Source organism: Arabidopsis lyrata, assembly GCF_000004255.2.
Source record: "Arabidopsis lyrata subsp. lyrata unplaced genomic scaffold ARALYscaffold_7, whole genome shotgun sequence".
In the NCBI taxonomy this organism is placed as follows: Eukaryota; Viridiplantae; Streptophyta; class Magnoliopsida; order Brassicales; family Brassicaceae; genus Arabidopsis; species Arabidopsis lyrata.
Genome location: NW_003302549.1, coordinates 608,072 through 630,728, shown reverse-complemented (window position 1 = coordinate 630,728; position 22,657 = coordinate 608,072). Strand labels below are relative to the sequence as shown.

Sequence of the window (22,657 nt, the reverse complement as noted above, 5' to 3'; positions counted from 1 at the left end):
CCGTAAAAATACAAAATCCCTAATTCAAAGCAGAGCGAAGATATATTATAACTTGGATGATAAAAGAAAAGAAAACGATGCCAGTATTTATATACTTTTTCCGTGATATCTCCACCCGGAAATACATGCATATATATATCACAAACCGTGAATAAATGTTAACAAATATTATTAAAAACTTATTCGATTTTATCTCTATATAATAAGTTAAAGGTAGTTATCATATTAGGGTTCTAAAAAAAAGGGAATTAACATTCGTATTTTTACGAAATAAGGAATACGACTTTATCGCTACAGATTATTAAATATTTTATAAACTAATATCCCGAAAGATGAAATCTAACTCTACGGTGTTATATAGATCTGTTTTTACATATGTGATTAGTTGACATTTTACAGAACCCTAAATGCATGGGCCGGAGCCCAATAACGAAATGATAATTTGCCATATCGTCGACGACAAATCGAAAGTATTATAGAAAATATACAAAACCGGTTAAGGTAGTCACCATTTTATAGTTACTAAAAAGGGAAATCAGGATGTGCTTACAGAAATCAACATGTGAGCTAGTTTACTATAAGAATACGACCATATTACTACATATTAATGTACTTATTGTTGATAAATATCCGGTTTATTTGTGAAATTGATATCTCAGCATTATAATGTATAGATTTTATACATGTGAAAAATTAACATTTTACTGAATCTTACGTTCATGGGCCAAAGCCCAACTACGGAATAACAGTTTGTGATTTGTCTAAACAATCCTAACGTATTTGGTGGCAAAATAAACCGAATAGAAAAAGGAAAAATAATAAACCTCCCACCAAAAAAAAAAACAAAGAGGAAAGTTATCTGATCGACATCCAACAAAGAGCAAGAACAAAATATAAAAGATAACAGTACGATTTCAAATCGTAAATCAGACAGAAAAAACCACATAGTTTCCTTCCAGTTCGCAGTTCCATAGAGTATTACAATTATATTAGCGCAAGTAATAGCACAGATGGATGACACGCTGTTTCGATAAACATCTACCAATTACGTTGAATTGGTATCCCCCAGTCAATCTCATATTCACTCTCCGAACCAGCCTTTTTTTTTATAAAACTGGCTTGTGAATTTTGCACTACACACAACAGAACAGCAAGAAAGTCAGAGTCAATAATGACGCTATAGTGATAAAGCCTAATTTTCATACAAGATTTACATTATGCAAATCCGATCGTTTTTAGCAAATTGGAAACAACAAAGATAGAAATTAAAAACAACAAACATTTAAGTTAAACAGGAGATCCAAAACTCATCCCCTTCAAGCACTTCTCCAGAACACATGAACTTCCTCTCAGGCTCTATACCGCGAAGAGCCTGTCGAAGCAGACGACCTACAACGGAAATAATAAATCAATTACCATACCTAAACAACTCCAAATGCTGAATTACCTAAAATTAACATCAAATTTCTTACTTTACTCGGAAATCAGCAACCTCAGGCATATCAGGATCAAGATCCAAACGACTGCATCTACCAACCGATTGGATAACCATATGTCCTGAATTAACACGTTACATCGAGCTTATTAAATTATCAGAATTGCACAGCTTAAAACATTTTACGGGAGCTATACAGACAAACGGCCGTTATAAATAAACAAAACATAAATTAGATACAAACCGGAAACTTTATAGACTCCCCACCACCGCAAAACACAAACAACCCGCGAACTCCTAGTCCTTTTCCACTCATCGTGAAAATGCTCAGCAAGATCTCCGATAGCAACACACGGCAGTACATAATTGCTACAACAAACAAATGTAAACATTAGCCCCCCTATACACGTAGCAATGATACGAATATAGGTGGAATTAATAAGTCTCACTTTGCGTCCTTAATTTTGAAAGACGTCATCGCATAACCAGCGCTTCGTTTACTTGGGTCAGAGTATTTTATGTCTTCGATATCAACCACATATCCAATCAAATCTAGTGGTAAAAAGAGAGAAGAAACATAAAAATTAAAAAGCAGAATACATGAACAAAATCAAAGAATATTATATATACTTACTTATCAGGTAAGTTCTTATGAGTTTATCATCCAAAACGTCAAGGAAAGAGGATGGATATAGTGTATAGTGAAGATCGTCTTTGTCAGGTATCAGATTCAAAATTGTCGAAGGGAGAAAATTGATCCGATAAGCATGACGTGTAGTTCTCATATCCCCAGTTACCAAATCTAATTCAAAATGGTGAAGAGATATCCAGTCACCATCTTTGAACTCGGAATCATACTCAGTAATGAGTTCGGAATTGATTTTAGCCTCAATCATAGAACCCTATGATAAAAACAGAACGCCAAATGTATATAAGAACATAACATCAACATACGATAAACATCGATAATCTTAAACAAATGCTATTACCCTTTTATCACACAAAATCATGCGTAAAGTTCGATAACCGGCTTCAGATCTCTCACGCCATTTGTTAAGAACCTTAACTTGGATAGACCAACAAAGCTTAATCGGTTTTAAATCGTCGACATGCTCATCCATTTTTTTTTTTTTGTGACTGAGATTTTTTTCATGTGCTGCAAATATGAACCAAAAAATTCCCAATCATATAAAGACAAGAACGTTTTTTTTTTTTAATACATATTTTCAAATTAAAACGCAAGCACAATTACATTGTTTATTTATCGTTACAATGCATTGCATCGGAAAAACCACAAAAACTGATAAAAACATTATCGAGACACGCATAGATTTTGACCATGCATAGAAATACAAGACCGATCGAGTACCATCAATCCAAACCAACAGGGCATCTTTTAGCCTGTAAAGAATCAGACAATAATTTCCCATTGACCAATTCCACCACTACGGGGCACTTTGTTTTGTTCGCTTGAATAATTTAGACCATAATATTCTCCCTTGTGTAACAATGTCGGAAATTGGAGATAATATAAAATAAGATATATCAATATCCCATAGATTTGAAGATTAATATTTCATATCAAAGTAATGAGTAAAAAAATGTGTCAATATATATTCCGTATAATCCGATCAAAACAAAAATATACTATTTTTTAAATTATGCGCGTTTCACGGATATTGCATCTTATATATATTGTAGTTATCTAAAAGATAATATTCGGATGTAATTTTGAATGTCAAAATTTTTCCGAAGACACAACATTAAAACAATTAATTGGTATGTATATTTGACGCTAACTGGATATTTAGACAATAAGCACATATATATAAAATCGATTAAATAGTCAAGGAATAAGATGCAAACCGTGATATTTAAAAAAAACACAATTGTCGAATAACAGATATTTTTGAATCAGGAAAAAAAAAAAAAAAAAAACAAAACACCAACTAAGTATTATAAGAAATCAAGGGTTCAAAATAGTTTTCTCTCCACAGAAGCAAAAGCAAGACGCATCCTCGAAGCTTCATCACACGAAGGATTGAATAAAAGTTCTGTGCAGGTACACAGAGTAGTAGCCCTCATATCACCTAATATATCAATAGACAAATCATGACTAAACGAATAAACACGTACACAATGTATTAGTGTTTAAATAAGTACCTCGAGAAAGCTCTAGTCTAGCAAATCGCATCACACACAGGATGATATTATCAGCACAAGTCTTCAGACCAGAAAAAAATTTCGTGGCATACCCCTTCGGCAAGCGACAGCGAATACGAATACCCCTGGTATATTTAAAGCATTATAATCAACTACACAAAATCCCCTCACAGCCAAGATATATAAACCAAGTTTAGAACTCACCTAACATTCTCTAACTCCAAATATATCTGCTCCCACGTACTATTCATTCCCTCATCCTCGTCATAATTTCCAACACACATGAGACGACCAATCAAATCTACACAAAACAAACGACGACAATATCACGTTCACATGCAATATTTACTGAACATACCAAACAAAAGAGTTAAACTTACCAACACAAACACTTGGATCGACTAAACCAGCAAGAACATCTTCAAAACGTACAAACTTAAAATAGTCAACAGAAGCAGTAACCACAGTTCTCTGAAAAGAAGTCGATAGATTCCAAAGAATTTTATAGGCATGCCTAGTTGGCCTAACAGACCCAACAGCGTCGACCAAGCCAAAATCTTTTATAAATATCCACGTTCCTTCGACAAGTCTACTCAAATCATAAGCCAAACAATCCAAACCAATTGAAGCTTGTATCCTGTCACCCTAGAAACAACCGAACGAACGGTTAAAAAATCAAAACTCAGATAGAACATGTAGTAACGAATCATAAACGTTTATAGATTTTGCATGCTTTTAATATACAGCCTCGTGGTACCTTTTCATCGGCTAGTATTAGCTCCAACGTGTCCAAACGTGAAGAGCAACGAAATCTTCTAATTATTATGAATCTTCCCATCATTCTTTCATTCATAGAAGGAATTAGATCAGATACACAGATGGAACTTCGATCTGAAGGCAAGGAAACACTTTAGTATAACAGAACCAACCGCAAAACTATATATATATATATATATATATATATATATATATATATATAAAAACAAAACGAATCCCCATCGTTAAATTTGGTAGATATTGTTCGGAAAGATACAATAAGATATGAACTTATCACAGCAAAGGAATATTAACATTTAACAATAGAATAAAACATTTTTTTATTAAACAAAATAGATATTTCCATTAACTTTTCTATAACATTGCCAAACGAAAAACAGAAAATTTACATCAACAATAGAACGACATTATATTTGATCAAAATTTAAACTTACCTTAAGAATATTTTATATTTTTTGTAGTTGCCAATCGGAAAGATACAATAAGATATAAACTTATCAAAATGAAGGCATGTTAACATATAACTATTTAATCAAAAAATACCATAAAGGAATATATATACATTCCGATCAACTAATTTTATAGATAATTGCCAAATGGAAAAATATAAAATTTATATTCACAATGGAAACCATATATATAAAGTTTAATATTATCTAAAATATTTTATATTTAAATGTTATCGATTTTATATTTTAAGGAGTCCTATATATAACACCACGTCGGCGTGACATCTAACCTAAACCTATAGCATATTTATATATATAACAAAACCTATACATCAAATCATAAGGCACCGAATCATGGGTGATAATCACGACGAAGATCAAGTGTTCAAGGCATGGTTGAATCTAAATAAAATCAACTCGATGGCTAGACAATTAACATTCAACGAAATACCAAATCATTTCACGTGGGATAGGACCAAAAAACAATTTAGGCCAAGGAAAAGAGGACCCCCTAGAGGAGGAGTAATGTATGTTTCGCGTAAGATTAACAACAATCGTCACTTGAAAAGGCTCGCAGGAATGTTAAGAGGACCTACATGTGACGAAGAAGTCAGGACTCACGGAGGTATTGTTTACCCAACATACGAAGAAGCTTGTCGGGCACATGGGATATTAGAAGAGTGAAGAAACAATTATTATTACGAATCTATGTATCTCTATATAAAGTTTATTATAATATATAAAATATTTTATATGAATTATGGACTTCTTTTTTGGTATTTGTTTATATGCGGAGAATCCAGTCATACTTGCAAGAATTTAACGCTTCATGGCATGAAATAAGTTTATCCTCCCCATAGTATAGACACCGTGAAGCGTAATTTCTATCGACGCAACAATTTATACTATTTTGAGTTCGAAAGCAAATAGTAATTAGGGCTACTTTATAATGGTAATCTCTTTTTTGGAAAGATCAAAACAAAGTAAGCTTACTTTTTAGATATATTCAACTTTTAACATATTTTAACGAAATCCGAATTAAAAAGGAAAATATTACATATATCTCTATAATCATACCAAACTTATATTGAAAATAGATTTATAACAATAATATTGATCATAAATATCATATTAAGGACGTCAGTATATGGTTATAACTTTCATTTATCAAGTGTATGTACGTTTTAATACGTATACAGTAGTAACATTATATTAACTACGATATGTATATATATCAATATTTTTAATGCATATACTTGTAAGCATGCACATATATTTATCAATATCATGTATAATTTATGTCTGTCATGAGTGAACAAAAACGACGATAGATGAGGTTGACGTTCAAATATCTAACGATAGTACGATATAATCCCACATCGGGACGGTTGACTAAAATAAATCACTTACGTTTAGATATAACATGGCAACATAAAATATATAAATTGCGTCACTGGAATATTTAAAATCTTGGCATTTCTGCCTACAAAACTTGTATAATAATAAAAAACCAAGTAAAAATTAAAACACATGCAAGTATCAATGCATAAAAAATAAAACCAGCACATTAGCTCCGTAACCAATACTATCAGCGGTTCTCACTTACGGGTAAAGAACCTCCGCATCACCAAAAACTCAGGACATTCATGATCGAAGAAGAATTGAGTGCACGTGCAAGCTGTAGTAGCAGTGACGTTGCCTATAAAATAAAATAACTCAAGTTTAACACAAACAGGGAAATCTATATAAATATTATTTGTAACAATGCAATGGTAGGACCTTCGACGACTTCCAATTTAGCGAATCTGACGATGAGAATTTGGAAATCACCAATCCATTTCTTCCGTTCATTCATAAACGAATCAACAAAGACATCCGGCAATCGAAAAATTAGACGTACACCACTTAAGCACGAAAAAAGAAAATGAGTCACATCCGTTCTGTTTTAATATTATTATAAAGAATTTAATTCATACCTTCGGTCTTTCATCTGGAAAAAAAAGCGATGGTTAACACGATTCGACTCCGATCGTCGGAAATCAAAAGTAACCAGAAGGCGCCCAATCAAATCTGTGCGTTTCAATATACAGAGGGTGATAAACAATCCAAATTAAAAATACTTTAAACGATGTAACGCACAACACTTACCAACGCAGAAGCAAGGATTTAGGTGTCCTTCTTTGATATCACTAAACTTCGCGAAATGGAAATTATCACTTTGAGAGAAAGGCCTTATTAAATTGACCGAAGTGAGAGCGTTTGAACCAAGTCGAAATCTATGCGAAGACGGTCTAAACCTTCCGAGAGCCATTCGTACAACAAAGTCGGATAAAATTATGCAATTGCCTTCTATGAGGATAGATGAGAACCGTTGCGCGACGTCCCCACCAAGTACAGCATGTATCTTTTGACCCTAATGAAACAAATAAAGGACTAATTAGTATACATACAGTATAAACGTTTTGATGATAGTATATAATTATGTACCTTTGGATCTTCCAGTACGAATTCCACGAACCTAGCGCCATACGCAGGACACACGAACCTCCTAATAATTCTCACCTTAACCCTCGTAGTAACCATGCCGGGGCCTAAGTCAGCAAAATCAACACAAACATCCGGTTGGTCTACGTCACTTGTGATATCGTGTGAGGAATTTTGAGACATTTTACGACTGAAGAAACAGAGAGAATGCTATCTAATCGATCAAGAGGTGATCGTTTAGGGGACACGCGCACCTTTATTTATACCCAAATAAGGAGGTTAATAATTAATAAATAATGTCAGGGATATTCATTGGTCTCACGGTCTACGCAAATTAACATTATATTTTAAAAATGCCATAACAGTATCTTATAACGTTGGAATTTTACCTAATTAGATTCAAACGAATACAATAAATTCGATATAATATCCTTTTATGCTATCAGAATATATTGCTCACCATGGAAACGCTAGATAGCCACACGATATTGTCGCTAGACAAAACTGCTATTTTTACCCTTATGTAAATCGTATAAAGTTAAGGTTTATCGAAACAGTTGATTTGTTACTATCACATTTTAAAAAAGGCAACTTATTTTTCCGCATAAATTGATATTGTTAATATCCCTAATCTTATATTTTCATCGGCCTAAACAATCTTATATTTTATTTTAAAAATCTCATAACAGTATCTTAGAATATAGAAATCTTACTTTATTGGGTTAATCAGAATATAATAGATTCGATATTCTATCTTTTTTCTGTTATCAGAATATATTGCTTACTGTAGGAATGCTAGATTCCAAACCAATATCATCACTGGGCAATATTGCTGCTGTACTATAATGTCAATCGTATAAAGTTAAGGTTTATCGAAATCGTTGATTTGTTACTATCCCATTTTTTTAAAAATGCGAATAGAAACAATACACCATACTCTGGATTACGCCAATCAAATAAGATTTCAAAACATCCTCCGGAGGAGCCGACTAAAGGAACAAAATATAATTCACTCACGTTCTCGACCTTACCAACAACATCTATAAAAAGAACAAAAGAAGGTAAGCAAATAAAAAGTAGATGGTACACAATTACTAACCCAAAAAAAAAATATATATATACAAATCTTACCACGAACACTATATAAATTTTGAATTAGTCATATATATTTCCATCTTCCAAATCCACTTTATTAGGACCACATGCGTGACAACGGGCCGAAAAGAGAGAGAGAGAGAAATCAATTTACTAACTAACTGTATGATAAAGTATGACGATTAATGCGTTTGCATAAAAGAATACACCAACTACTAACATTAAGAACTTAAACCAAATCGTTCGAATAAAATGCCAAAGCCAGAATAAGAAATCATTAGTAATAAATGTGAAGCCAAAAGCATACAAAATCCATTTTGAAAACTAATCGTCCGCTTCCCGTCTAGCGTAAAACACATCCCTCATTCTTGTAACTTCAACACATCGATAATTTAGCAAAATCCTGGTACATGTGTATACAGTGGTAGCTCTCCAGAAATCTAATAACCAAACAAAGAATAAACAAAAAAACAATAACGCATTAAATAAATTGAACACAAATAAATAATATATTTAAATCCAGCACACGACAGAAAAATAAAAATCACATGCAGGAAATGTCAATCGAATTACCTCGAGTAACTTCTAGCCTCGCGAACCTCAATACACATATGATGATGTTATCAAGACAATTCCTCCATTCGTTAAAGAACGCATTCGAGTATTCATTTGGTAAACGACACTGCAAACGCTCTCCCCTTGAGACCAGAGTGTTATAAATATTTATATATTAATATATATAAATAAATATATCCACAACAAAACACACAATAACAGTAAAAAAAAACATTTAACAACAAAGAAACTCACTCTTCGTTTTCCAGTTCCAAAAATAACTCGTTCCAATCAGAAGCAGGTGGGCCGGACTCTCTTCCATTACCAACCCTCACGACACGTCCAATTAGATCTACATATCAAATTGCACACGATAATATTAAAACGAAAAGCAAAACAATCTCCTACATCAACACATGATAAAATATTATTAATTACACTAAACACATTAACAATAAGAAAATTTGATATTACCAACACATAAAGTAGGGTCCAAAGAACCACTTTTGATATCCTCGAAAGCGACAAACGAAAAGAACTCAGCGGAACACAACGGTCGAATGTCCTTAATCGTTGTGCCTGAGTTCCATACAATCTTAAAACGATGGGGAACCGGTCTAAAAGCTCCTGTAACAGGAACCAAATCAAAATTAGTTATACTTATCCAATTGCCCTCAACAATTTTCGAAGTGCGCCGATCCTCATACTCCTTGTTTATTACAGCATGAATCTTTTGACCCTAATACGAAAAAATGAAAAAGGCATGTCAATCGATAAATAATAGATTATCAGAGAATTACGAAGAAACATTAGATTGGATACAGATCAAGACAAAGCCCAATATACATTAGTTTACCTTTTCATCCACCAATATTAGTTCCAACGTCTCATACAAATAAAACTTTCTTAGTATTTTAACTTTAATCTTCCACTCATGAACAAAGGGATTCAAATCAGAAACACTAAAAAAACATTCTCTTTTACGAATCGAGTTCCTGATGGCATTAGAGAGAAGATGAGCCATAATAGAAACAAATTTTGCGGAATAAAGAAAAGTGCGAGAATATTATTTATTATACATATATATATATATCAAGTAAAATATATATACGCGAGTATTTAGTTTAGGAAGATTCACAAATATAAAATATAGAAATTGAACAATATCAACATACTAAATAAAACAATTTACTTTTTTTTTATCAAAACAATTTACTTATGATAAGATAAATCTCCACTAAAACAGAATCTATCATAAATAAAATCTTCACTAAAACGGAAAACTATCAAATATTATCGAAGATAAATTCAACCTTTTATCTATATATATTTTTAAAATATATATATATATATATATATATATATATATATATGTAATCTATCTATATATATGACCGTTTAAATCTAGCGACCATGGTTGAAACTAATTACAAAACATACCATCATTCATAAAAACAGAAGATTATCATATGTCAATACGATAATATATCAATACCGCATAAAGGAGAATATTATTCTAAGTTCATATTCATACAAACCAAGATGATCCGAGTACAAAACCAAAAACAAACAGTTAACATTTCCGATATTCACAAAAGAGTCACACGGGCAACGTCCAGACGAATCGCACTACACATCCACCGTTAATGTCCTAGTTCGAATCACTTGTCTCACCAACACATTAAGACCTAAGACAAAGTAGCCAAACAAAAAATCAGATATAAAAACAAAAAAATAAAAAATAAAATAATAATGAACATAGGAAATGACTACCGACATAGTGCAAAATTCAGCAGCCTCAGGAACATCAGGATATGGCAAAACCTTAGAAATCAGCCCCTGGTTAACAATCCTAACATTCTTTGGTCCATCGAAATATCTGTCTACCTTCCACAGACGCATAATACAGACCAAAGGCTTCGAAACACACAAGTCATAGTGCTTTCGGAACTCCATCGCTGAGCGTCCCGACACCAAACCCTCGATAGCATTCCCGCTTTATATTTATTCAAGAAAACACAAACAAAACAACAAAAATAAAAATGATATAATTAACATTTAACACCAAACAGGACAATACCCAGACAAAATTCACAAAGGGAGAAAATATCTATTTACTAACCAAGGCCCACGAATCCGAAAGCTCAGTCTGAAGCCAGTGAGATCTGATGGATTTGTCCCGACATTCACCAATTCACCAACATCAGACAAAACCCCGATCAAATCTAGTTAAGAAACAGACACAACTATAATTCAGACAGGTATTTCCAAACACAACAAACAAAATGAGCATTATATATAACTTACCAATCAAGACACTCTCGTCAACCGTTCCGTCAATTATCGAACTGAACTGAGTAAAGGAGTCACGGGGTTCAGTCGACGGTGGATCGGCGGGAAGAACGACAGTCGTTCCAAAGACAGACATTCTGAAATGATGATTGGTAAGCCTGACCCTATCAGAGTTCTCAAGAACACGAAACGCCGTAAAAGAAAACCATCGATCTTCCTTCAAAAACTCAGCATAATGTTTCGCATATTCACTATTAATCCAACAATCGATCTTAAAACCCTAGACACACGACATAGTCTGTTTAGTAACTAACACGAATTAGCATTTTAAAATCAAATCTATACAGAACAAAACCAAAGTACCTTATCATCCACCAGAACCAAACGGAGAGCATTCCGAGGATTTATGCAAACAGTAATCATGCGCAGAACCTTCACTCTTATGTGCCAACCCGTAATACAAGGGCGCAAAATCGAAACATCATGGAAGTAAGCCATGGTAAAGGAAACAACTAAAATTGATAACTGGTTATAGATACTTCAATAAGAAATATCGATAATCCGAAAAGACGAAGCAAGAAATCGAAGAGTTTTTTTTTTCTCTGTTTTTTTTTTTAGAAGTAGCAGCGTGAATTAATAAGTGGAATTGGAAGTATATTACAACTAATATAGAAATCAATCTAACGTAACATCGATTACTGAATAATCAATAATTAAATAAAAAGGTTTTTATCCGTTCAGAAGATTTGATGATTGGAAACAGCAACTATCCATATTTCGGCTGTGTAATTATTACAAACCATGCAAGATATGACAACACAAGTCATACATCAAAAATCTGACATAATCTCTACCACAAGCTAATCTACAATATAAAATAATTAGAAAATCTATAAAGTAGTTTAGATAACTTCAACGAATCTAAAGATAAAGACATATTCAAAACTCGAACACAAAAGATAATTGTTACAAAACCCAAATAAATATCTCAACATGACATAATAACATAACACAAGAAGAAGAGATTTTTACAAAAAGATATTAAACCAACAGAAGAGGGTATCCATGTTTATGCACACTACGGAAATAGGGATACAATTCTTGATTTACACCAAGAACATTAAGAATTCTGATCAACAACTTCACCGGCGTCATCACAATCCTCACCTTCTTCAATAGCCCATGTTACCCTAGCTATGAAAACAGACCTGAGAATTAAATTTAATACATTAAACAAAATAATAAATTTGAATCCATAACAAAATCAAACTACATATATAAACACTAAAAAATCACAATAATCATTTACATCATCCTCAAGTCCTTGATCTCCGGTAATGTGGGCTCAAGATATATCTTAGAACAACCAATTCTGGTGGAGATAGAAGGTTCACCTATAGCCACATCAACACAATTTGAATAAGCCCTTTATATATATTATCTATAATAGATTCGACATCAATACACCAAATGCATACCCATGAACTCATCGACTTTCCAGAAACGCAACACACAGAAAACAGGTTGATAACGGAATGAAGCCTGGTAGCCTCGGCTTGTCCACACATTCATAAAATCAGCAGCATAATGACCAAGCGCAAAACATGGCAGCTCCCTACCTCTGTTTTATTAATCACCGTTTCAAAAACACTTAAGATCAGTGACAGTCTTTAAATAAACTCTACATAATCACAAAAAAACCAAGAATAACCATGGACTAAATATAGCACCAAAACAAAATCAAATTCATAGACTTACTTCTGATCCATGAGACGGAAATATAGATAATTGCATGCAGTACTTGCATCATACTCTCCGGGAACATAAGTCATCCTTTTAATTTCAGACACATAGACCACAACTCCACATAAATCTAGCAAACTCACAAAAAGACCACATATCACTACAAATCATACCAATAGAGACATAAGAGGTTTCTAACAACACAGAACAACTAACAAATAAAAAACTAAACATACTTCAAACAATAATAGAAACCAAAAATGAGATTAGCTAATAAAAAGAATGTGACACACCAAAGGGACGATTTGCCTCCAAAAGCCTCCTCTTAATGACAGAATATTTTGCAAACTCAAAAAAATTGGGCGAGTAGAGATCATAAATCAATGTCATCTTTGTATCACTGTGGAACTTGATATGGAAAGGGTGAAGTGTGTTCGGGGTCCTCCGGATCGGAACAGAAACAACAAAGTCAGAAATAGTATACCACGCATCTTCCCTTAACTCCCTCATATCAACGTTATGGAAAGGACCACAACCGATTGTACCCTCAATTTTTGTCCCCTAGGTACATGCAAAACAACAAAAAATCAAATATTTCTTAACACAACTAAACAACGAATCACAAACCAAAGACAAATAATCCTTAAAGATTTATAATAAAATAAGCAAAACTATAAAAATAATCTAGCAGATCCACCCAAAATCAACAAACTAACCGATCAAAAGAAAAAACGACAAAGACACACGCACCTGCTCGTCGGCAAGAAGCATTTCTGTTTTACACCTAAATCCATAGATGCGAACCCTCCAAAGACTCAGAATCTTCACCCGAACGTACTTAAGCGTCCTACCTCGAGAAAGATTAGAAAGGTAGATTTGCTCGGACATCTTTGAACGAAACCACCGCCCAAGACCCTTCAGTTTTCTTTTAGGAATCAGAGAGAGATAGAAAATCTCGAAATAAATGAAACAATTGTTTACAGTGCACATACACGGTGGAAATTGAAATAAGCAGTCATAGCCACAAATTTTTAAATTTAAAAAATATCTTTTTCCTAATAACTATTTAAAACATAAGAACAGCAACAAAATAATATTAATAACTATGTGAATCTCTAGATTATACACAAAACAAACTCACACCATATTAAGATAGATAACGCCAATAAGAATAATTAGAACCATCGCTAATATGATATAATGAGTTAGATCGACATAAATTTTTAAAACAGAATATTAATCATTAACTAAATAAAATATATAGAAGCCAAATAAATAGCAACAAATTCAAATAAAATAATTACTCATCATCAGAGTCTTCAAATATAGGCCCCGATCCAAAATTTGGTACGGTTTGATCAATACCAAACACCAAAGGATATGATCCGTATCTATCAACAGATACATCACTACCCTTAGCAATATAACTAAACAACAAATAGATACTGCTGTAACTCCTAGCTTTGCTTCCAATCTCAGTCCTCTACATCAAAAAAAAAAAAAAAAAAAAAACCCCAAAAATAAGTAGACAATAGAAAACAAACAAATAATTTAGAAAACACGAAGACATCTATAATAATAGGACATAGGATCTAACAAATACGTAAACTACACACAACATACCTCTTTCAAAATATTCGGTCGCAATGAATACTTCAGCCAACTCAAAACCTTTACAAACAAACAAAACAATTAAAATCATACCTTATAGAATGGTAAGATATTCTGATGTCTATATATACAAGTCATGACACATAAGACAATAAGAGAACAAACATACATGCTTACAAAAGCCCACGCGATCCGTAAAACACGACGGAGCAACAACTCTTCTACGCCAATCCCGTGTGGTCTAAAACATCAGAGAAACAAATATATAAATTAAACATAAAACGATTATTACGTTACATAATAAATACACAAGATTCGACAAAATACCTTATTAAAATAAAACATATCATTCGTGCATCTTCGGGAGAAGGAAACACCAGCGGTTACCTAAGCCAACGGTACGAAATAAGAATAACCCGTAACATTTGATTATCGCGAAATATATATACAAAAAACAAAAGCCAAATCATCATTTAAAAGTTAGAAAATTAATATCAAACTAAAACCGATCCACAATAACCAACATATTAGATACAAATAAGAGAAATACCTGTTTCCAATAAACCGACACAAACCGAGATATGAGTTCATCGAGTACCTTCAAAATCACGGTAAGATGAAAATCAAACAATAAGATGTCAAACCTTGTACATAAACTCAAAACTATTTGACAATTTAATTATAAATCAATACTAAAAAATAAAACGCAATAAAATCGCATATAAAAGTATATACGATAACAGGAAGAAACACATAAATGTATATGGGTAAATAAATATAAAAATATACAAATTAAAACTATAGAAGTACCTCCCCAAACCTCGCTCTTTGCTCGTCAACACCACCTTCGTCAGAAAGCTTTGTCGATGGAACCTCCCACGTTATACAAAACTGAAACACACACCAAAAACAACAAATTAGCAAAACAATAAATCATCGAATAATGCAAAAAAATAAAACAAACAACACAAACAATATGCACACGACCTTTAAAGGTCCATAAAAACAATATTTGCATGACAAACAACTCGATTCATCAGAATCGTAGTAGCTATATAAAAAAACCATAACGGTGAAAACTATCTAATGGCCACAGAAAAATAATACCTAATCCTCTGGCCGATCAACAATATATATAGCTTTAAGATTAGGGCAAACACCAATCATTATCTTAAGAAATTTTACTTTTTAATTAGAAACAAAATCAGAAAACTAACAAAAACGAATTTTAACTGCTAAATTATAGAATTATCCAAAAAATTAACAAATAAATTTAAGCTAAGATTCCATAATCATTAAAGTCGAGATATTATGACCTCCATATCCCCAGCGATCATACTATAAAATAAAAAAAATTAAGGGTGATTAAGACTAATCATCACAAAACACGATTAGACTTATATACCCTTAACAACTAAGAACAAAAATTTTCGAATTAAGGGTGTTTAGGACATTATAATAGAGATCAACACACGATTAGACTTATATACCCCTAATTACGAAGAAGGAGAAATTTCGAGAAGAACAATTCATTAAGGGTGTTTAGGACAAATCATTCTAACTTTTAACCACAGGCCTCCAATGCCCTAACTTTCAATATGGTGCGTTTCTACTTCTCAAATAATTATTGTAGAGATATTGTTTGGAATATGCTTTTATTATTGGACACTGTAGATGTAGAAAGTACTCTCCCACTAGATATATTTGGAACATAGTTTATTATTAATTCGAATTTATATTCCAAAAAAATTTAAAGATCCGATTTCAGAATTTCGGGTTAATTTTCTGATTTTAACCCGACCCATTTTCATTTGTACTTCTCTTTTAATAGTATAGAGATAAACGAATGATTATGGCTTTATCTATTTTTCATTTAATATCTATTATAGCATTTTGATCTAACAAATTCTTATATTCATCTCAAGAGTTAAGACTCAGACATTCAATCAATGGTCGCGTCTGTCATTTTACATTAAGAAATCTTGTAACTAAAATTGATAGTGGACCGAAGAAATTACGCATGGTGTCATTTTACATTAAGAAATTACAAATATATGGGCCTAGGCCCATTAAGTTTCCGCTTTAGATTCAAGTGAACAAAATCCCTAAACTTCCCAGTTCCGGCAGTTTTTGTTTTTTTTTTTATCAAGGGCGATTTCGAACTGCCGATGTCGTTCCCAGCCAGATCTTCCGTCGACAGGAATGGCGAAGAGCCACCGGTTAAGAAGAAGAAGACCTCTCAGGTACTCCCACAAACGCCGCAATTGTACCCGATTCTACCACTTCCCGATGATTTGGTATTGAGCTGCCTAGCACGCGTCTCGAGATCGTATTATCCAACTCTCTCCCTCGTCAACAAGAGTTTCCGCTCGCTTCTTGCTTCTCCGGAGCTTTACGAGACTCGGTCAATCTTAGGTCGCACGGAGAGCTGTCTCTATGTGTGCTTAAGGCTCCCTCCTGACTTTAACACAAGTTGGTTCATTCTCTGCCGGAGACCGAATCGCACCCAGAAGAAGAAGAAGAAGAATTCAAATGGAAGTCTTTTGATCCCAATCCCATCTCTGCAATCTCCTCCTGCGCACTCGTCCGGTCTCGTGGCGGTTGGTTCCAATATCTACAACATTGGTGGTGGACCCATGGAGGATACGCCTTCGTCTACCGTCTCAGTCTTGGACTGCAAGTCTCACGCGTGGTGCGAGGCTCCAAACATGCTGGTGGAGCGGAAACATCCAGCTTCCAATGTTGTTGATGGAAAGATATATGTAGCAGGAGGATGTGAAGAGTGCAATTCCTCCAATTGGATGGAGGTTTTCGATTCAAAAACCCAAACTTGGGAGCTTGTGTCTTGCCCTCTTGCAGAGCAATGCGAAAGTCGTATAGACAAGAGTGCAGTAGTTGAAGGAGAGATATTCATGCTTGGGGATAAGGGTGTGGCTTACAAGCCAAACGAAGATAGATGGGAAGCGATAGGACCCCTGAGTGATTTTGATTTGGGATGGGGATGGCTTTCTTATTCCGTGATAGATAATGTACTATTTTGTTATAGGAATCTAGATGGAATCACATGGTACGACTCTAAGATAGGAAACTGGTTAAATTTGAAGGGTTTGAAAGGACTACCTAAGTTTGCTGATTATAGTCGTGTTAAATTGGCGGATCATGGTGGAAAGATGGCTATTTTGTGGGACAAGTATGTTCCTTCTAGTGGCTATGAGAACAAGATGATTTGGTGTGCGGTGATTGCGCTTGAAAGGCACAACAGTCAAGAGATTTGGGGGAGGGTTGAGTGGCTTGATGCTGTGCTTACTGTCCCTAAGACTTATAAATTTGTGTGCGCTCTTTCTGTTACTGTTTGATGAATTGACTCAGTTGTGAATCTTGCTTGGCGCAGGTAGAAGATTAGTTTTAGGTTGCATCGGGCAGCAAATGCTTAAAGCTTAGCAATATTTCGTGCTGTGAGACGACTATAACCAAATTTCGTACTAGTTTCTGCTTTGGTTTTAAGAAAGGGTTCTCTTTACATTCTTAGGAAGAAGTGTTAGAGGATGATGTACTATTGAAGAGAGTTTGGTTGTGTAGTTCACAGAACTCTTTGTAATTTGCAAAGCCGTTGCTTGCTTAAATGATTATGACTTTTGGTGTTTTTATTTACTATCAGAGGAAAGAAGACGAACCCTTATTTATAGCTTTTGATCTAACAAAGTTTTTGATTCAGTCCATCTTCAGACTGCATCATCCATGCCATGGTAAGCATCAACGAGACTTGCTTTAGTTCCTCAGTCTAGAAAGAGGTATGTGATGAATCATGAAATCAAATTTAGGATATGAGGCCCATTGAGATAAAAGTAAAGGATTTTGATTCCAATTTCTGAATTGGGCCTACAATTTAATTAGCCCTTAAAAGATTTGTGGAAAATTCTCACGCCAAATCTTAGCGATTAAAGCAGACACGCCTCGGTAGTGAACTGAAGTCAAAATCCCTAACTTTTGTCCTTGCTGTCGGAAAAGAATCCAGAGGTTGTTGATCAATATCGCCAATGTCGTCCCCAGAGAAGAAGAGGAAGAGGAGGAAGACGACGAAGAAGCCATCGCCGACGCCGCAATCGACGACCCCAAATCCTTCACTTCCAGATGATTTGGTATTGAGCTGCTTAGCACGTGTCTCGAGATTGGACTACACAACTCTCTCCCTCGTCTCCAAGAGTTTCCGCTCGCTCGTTGCTTCACCGGAGCTTTACAAGATCCGGTCCTCTTTAGGCCGCACCGAGGGTTGTCTCTATGTGTGTTTGCAGGAGAAAGATTCTGACCCGAACCCTCGTTGGTTCACTCTCTGCCGGAAACCTAATCGAACTCTAACCAATGACATCACTGATAAGAAGAGGAAGAAGAAGTCAAGTGGGTATGCTTTGGCTGCAATCCCAGTTCTCTATTCTCGTCCTGCGCACTGGTCTGGTCTCGTTGCCGTTGGTTCTAATATCTACAACATTGGCGGACCCACCGACAAAGAACACTCGTCTATCGTCTCGATCCTGGACTGCCAGTCTCACACGTGGGGCGAGGCTCCAAGCATGAGAGTAGAGCGGAGGTATCCGGCGGCCAATGTTCTTGATGGAAAGATATATGTAACAGGAGGCTGCAAAGACTGCAGCAATCCCTCCAACTGGATGGAGGTTTTCGATCCTAAAACCCAAACTTGGGAGCCTGTCTCCAGCCCTGGCGCGGAGATTGGTGGTTGTAGCATGCATAAAAGCGCAGTGGTTGAAGGAGAAATCTTGTTTGCAAACTCTCATGGTTTGATTTACCAACCCAAGGAAGGTAGATGGAAAAGGATGGAATGGGACATGGATATAGGTTGGGTGTGGTATTCTTATTGCGTTGTTGAGGATGTGCTTTACTATTATTACAAGGGAGACTTCAAATGGTATGACACTAAGGCAAGACTCTGGAGGAATTTGAAGGGTGTGAAAGGACTGCCCAGGTTTGCCAGATGTGGTGGAAAGATGGTGGATTATGGTGGAAAGATGGCGGTTTTCTGGGACAAGATTGTGACTTCCGATGGATGCAAGAACAAGATGATTTTGTGCGCGGTGATTGCCCTTGAAAGGCGCAACAGCGAAGAGATTTGGGGGAAGGTCGAGTGGCATGACGCAGTTCTTACCGTTCCCATTTCATATGACGTCGTGTATGCTCTTTCCCCTACCGTTTGATGAGACAGACTTGAATGAATGTGGTGAATCTTTATTGTTTGTGTATTGTATCATTTTGTTGGATGGTTGTGTCTTTGTGTTTTAGACATCATTTCACTTGTAAACCTTTGATGCTTAGTTTATTTTGTGCTGCTAAAGACCAATGTGACACTGTTTTGGTTGAATAGTTTTGATTGAAGAGTTTTTGGTCTGTTTCTTGATGACCCATTGATGAATAGAAAATTGGGCTTCTTCTTACCATCTAATTATAAAATGCAAATGACTCCTTTTCCTTCTTTTTGCTCAAGAGGAAAAGAAGACAATGTGATGAAACAGAGTATTATTCATTTCTATACACAATACTCAAAATTAGGCACAAATAAGCTGAACGCGTAAATTTATGAGATGTTGCACGGAAACATATCATTCTGGAACTAGAAGCCATCTGGTCTGGCCATACCGTCTTCTTTGTCTAAATAGCTCCGAACTTGCTCAAAGGCCTGATGATGAATTACGCAGTTGAGCTTTCATTAAACAAATGAACTCCAATGTACACACCTGAATAGAAACAGAGAGATTCTGAGACTTACCTCCATGGCTATTTCAGTTGGTGTAAGATCTGAGACACTTCTATAACCGAGCTTTAATGTAATATCTGAACAATTCGAGTAAACTAGTCAGAAATCAATATGGCTGAGATTGTGTAAAGAAGCTATAAAACGTGAAAGTTGGAAAGGATCATACTCTCCAAGGAAACTCTTGCGCTGGCGTTAGTGTATGCTTCACCACGTGCATCCCAAATCGTTGAAAGACGGTTTAAAGCCTATGTGAAGTCACAAATGATCAGAAGCACAGAGAAAGATTAAAGTCTTTTTTACTTAACAATGGTAGCACTACCGCTGTGTATGTGTCCCCTGACTCATCATCATGTAACAATGGTCTTGAACCAGTTCCTACAGCAGCGATTCTATGCGCCAACGCTTTTAGAGGTACATCAAGCCAAATGCTAATACCTTTATGCATGTACTTCCTGAATACAAAATTGGACACATTATTACCAAATGATCCGAGATTTATATTATAGATCATTGATGAGAAGAAAACGCACCAATTGATGGGTCGTATTACTGCCCCTCCCCCGGTTGAAACAACAACTTGGTTGTACATCAAAGAGAGTTTCTTTAAAGCTTCCGTCTAGGAATAAAGCATGTGAAAAAATGAGCAACAGACTACACAAAGAAAGGCTGGAGAAAAGCTCAATACAATAGGACTTAGGGGAAGAAGTGCATAAAACCAACCTCTTTTTCTCTGAAGACACTCTCGCCGAAATGCTCAAATATCTCAGCTACAGAAGTTCCATTCATAGCCTGCTCGATCAAAGTATCACTGGCACATTTACAAAACAATGTTTAAGCTCAGCTAAAATTCAACAGACACGAAGTTGAAAATGGGCAGATAATATACCAATCAAAGAATGTATAACCAAGTGCTCTTGCCATTATCTTCCCTACTGTCGTCTTCCCGGAACCCATCATTCCTAACGCATTCACGAGGAAACTGTTATATTACCAGGACACACGAGAATCTAAACAATACTCAAATAAGGATATAAGACATAGACACTGACCAACAAGATACATAGATCGTCCATTTAAATATGGTTTAACCTCTTCAGCTTTTTTCTGCAAAAGCTAACGTAATCCACTGTCTGTCAACACAAGATATATATATAGGAGCAAGGTAGAAGATTACAAAACAACATCTTAATCCATTTCTTGATGTAATAGAAGAGTATTAACTTGCCTTCAAAATCTGTTCTTCATCAAATGGAGAATGAAGAAGACTTCCAGTATCCAACAATGCTACAAAATAAAAAAAATGGAGGAAACAAATCTCCTTGTCATCAAAATAGACACAATCAAAATCATATCGAAAGATTCATGCTTTTTGTTAGAACCTGAGGAGTTCTTATCAGAAACTGATCTTTGTCGATGATCCCTTCTTTTGTCAAGAGCTAAAGCAACAACTCTAAGCCTTTTATCTTCCTTAGTTCGCTGTGTATACCTCAAAGAACCACGAGTCTTTCCTTCAAAATTTCTCAAATCAGTCCATGATGAGTACTGAAACATCTGAACAGTAGCTGCTTCCATATTCTGTAAATGCACAATACAAGAATTCAGCAAAATCCGTTACTCATCTTCAAGGCCAAATAGCATCAATGGAACCATTTCCTTTAAGCTAGAAAAATGGATTTAAAATGAAAACACAATTTTCTGAAGTTGACACTTTTGAAGAAACTTTGTGAATAAATAATTAAAAAAAGAAAGAGATTAAGGGCTAATAACAACTCCAAATTCTGACAATCAATGCAAAGACAAATGAAATCGGAGAATGTATAAAGGTTTCACCTTTTTCCCGACGGCGGAGCTTGAGAGGCAGAGACTCTCTCTCTCTCAACTTACACTTTTCCTATTGGCGTAAAATAGTTTTTAGATTTTTGATGTATTTATTTATATTCTCTGTCATTGTATGCTTAAGGGGGTTGGTGAAATTTCCTAAATTATCTGTTAATTACTTAATTTATGCCAAGTCAATAATTAAATATTTAATTGATGATAATAAGACAATTACAAGTCCAAATAAAATGTTAGTGGAAAAAGTGTAACGTGTTTTATAACTAAGAAATCTTGCTTAGGATATGTGACAACTGTCCATATTGTGAGTATCTCAAATGATCTTGATTCGTATTCTTTCCAATGTTTATAGATTTAAATGGATAGAATTTCTATGTAAGAAAATGATAAAATTCCCATGTAAAAAGGATAGAATTTCTAAAGGATATATATAGAACATATTTATTTACTATT

At 34.7% G+C, this 22,657-nt stretch overlaps 5 protein-coding genes across 7 annotated transcripts; 2 read left to right on the top strand and 3 right to left on the bottom strand.

Annotated features, from left to right (window-relative positions):
* Positions 1–1,349: 1,349 nt before the first annotated feature.
* Positions 1,350–2,556, bottom strand: LOC9302932. Its single transcript, XM_002866814.1, has 6 exons — positions 2,425–2,556; positions 2,070–2,337; positions 1,885–1,987; positions 1,680–1,804; positions 1,473–1,557; positions 1,350–1,389 (listed from the first exon to the last, which is right to left on the bottom strand). The coding sequence occupies exons 1-6, from the start codon at positions 2,554–2,556 to the stop codon at positions 1,350–1,352; spliced, it is 753 nt and encodes a 250-aa protein (XP_002866860.1).
* Positions 2,557–12,008: 9,452 nt separating this feature from the next.
* LOC9304986 lies at positions 12,009–13,141 on the bottom strand. Its single transcript, XM_021018959.1, has 4 exons — positions 13,009–13,141; positions 12,729–12,871; positions 12,560–12,644; positions 12,009–12,458 (listed from the first exon to the last, which is right to left on the bottom strand). Exons 1-4 carry the CDS (start codon positions 13,080–13,082, stop codon positions 12,371–12,373), a joined length of 390 nt encoding a protein of 129 aa, XP_020874618.1. The 5' UTR covers positions 13,083–13,141; the 3' UTR covers positions 12,009–12,370.
* A 3,405-nt stretch (positions 13,142–16,546) lies between these two features.
* Positions 16,547–18,258, top strand: LOC9304985 (F-box/kelch-repeat protein At5g49000). Its single transcript, XM_002868868.2, has one exon. The coding sequence runs from the start codon at positions 16,773–16,775 to the stop codon at positions 17,958–17,960; it is 1,188 nt and encodes a 395-aa protein (XP_002868914.1). The 5' UTR covers positions 16,547–16,772; the 3' UTR covers positions 17,961–18,258.
* A 231-nt stretch (positions 18,259–18,489) lies between these two features.
* On the top strand, positions 18,490–19,948 carry LOC9302927 (F-box/kelch-repeat protein At4g39550). Its single transcript, XM_002868867.2, has one exon. It carries the CDS (start codon positions 18,642–18,644, stop codon positions 19,809–19,811), a length of 1,170 nt encoding a protein of 389 aa, XP_002868913.1. The 5' UTR covers positions 18,490–18,641; the 3' UTR covers positions 19,812–19,948.
* Positions 19,949–20,024: 76 nt separating this feature from the next.
* Positions 20,025–22,280, bottom strand: LOC9304984 (shikimate kinase 2, chloroplastic). 3 transcript variants are annotated; one of them, XM_021018468.1, is made up of 12 exons: positions 22,199–22,270; positions 21,748–21,943; positions 21,594–21,652; positions 21,418–21,481; positions 21,255–21,327; positions 21,089–21,176; positions 20,899–20,984; positions 20,688–20,820; positions 20,535–20,613; positions 20,381–20,445; positions 20,210–20,290; positions 20,025–20,159 (listed from the first exon to the last, which is right to left on the bottom strand). In XM_021018468.1, exons 2-11 carry the CDS (start codon positions 21,938–21,940, stop codon positions 20,225–20,227), a joined length of 906 nt encoding a protein of 301 aa, XP_020874127.1. In that variant the 5' UTR covers positions 21,941–21,943; positions 22,199–22,270; the 3' UTR covers positions 20,025–20,159; positions 20,210–20,224. The 3 variants fall into 3 exon arrangements, with proteins under 3 accessions (XP_020874127.1, XP_020874128.1, XP_020874126.1); XM_021018469.1 differs by having other exon boundaries at positions 20,027–20,290; positions 21,418–21,472; positions 22,199–22,280; XM_021018467.1 differs by having other exon boundaries at positions 20,027–20,290.
* Positions 22,281–22,657: the final 377 nt, after the last annotated feature.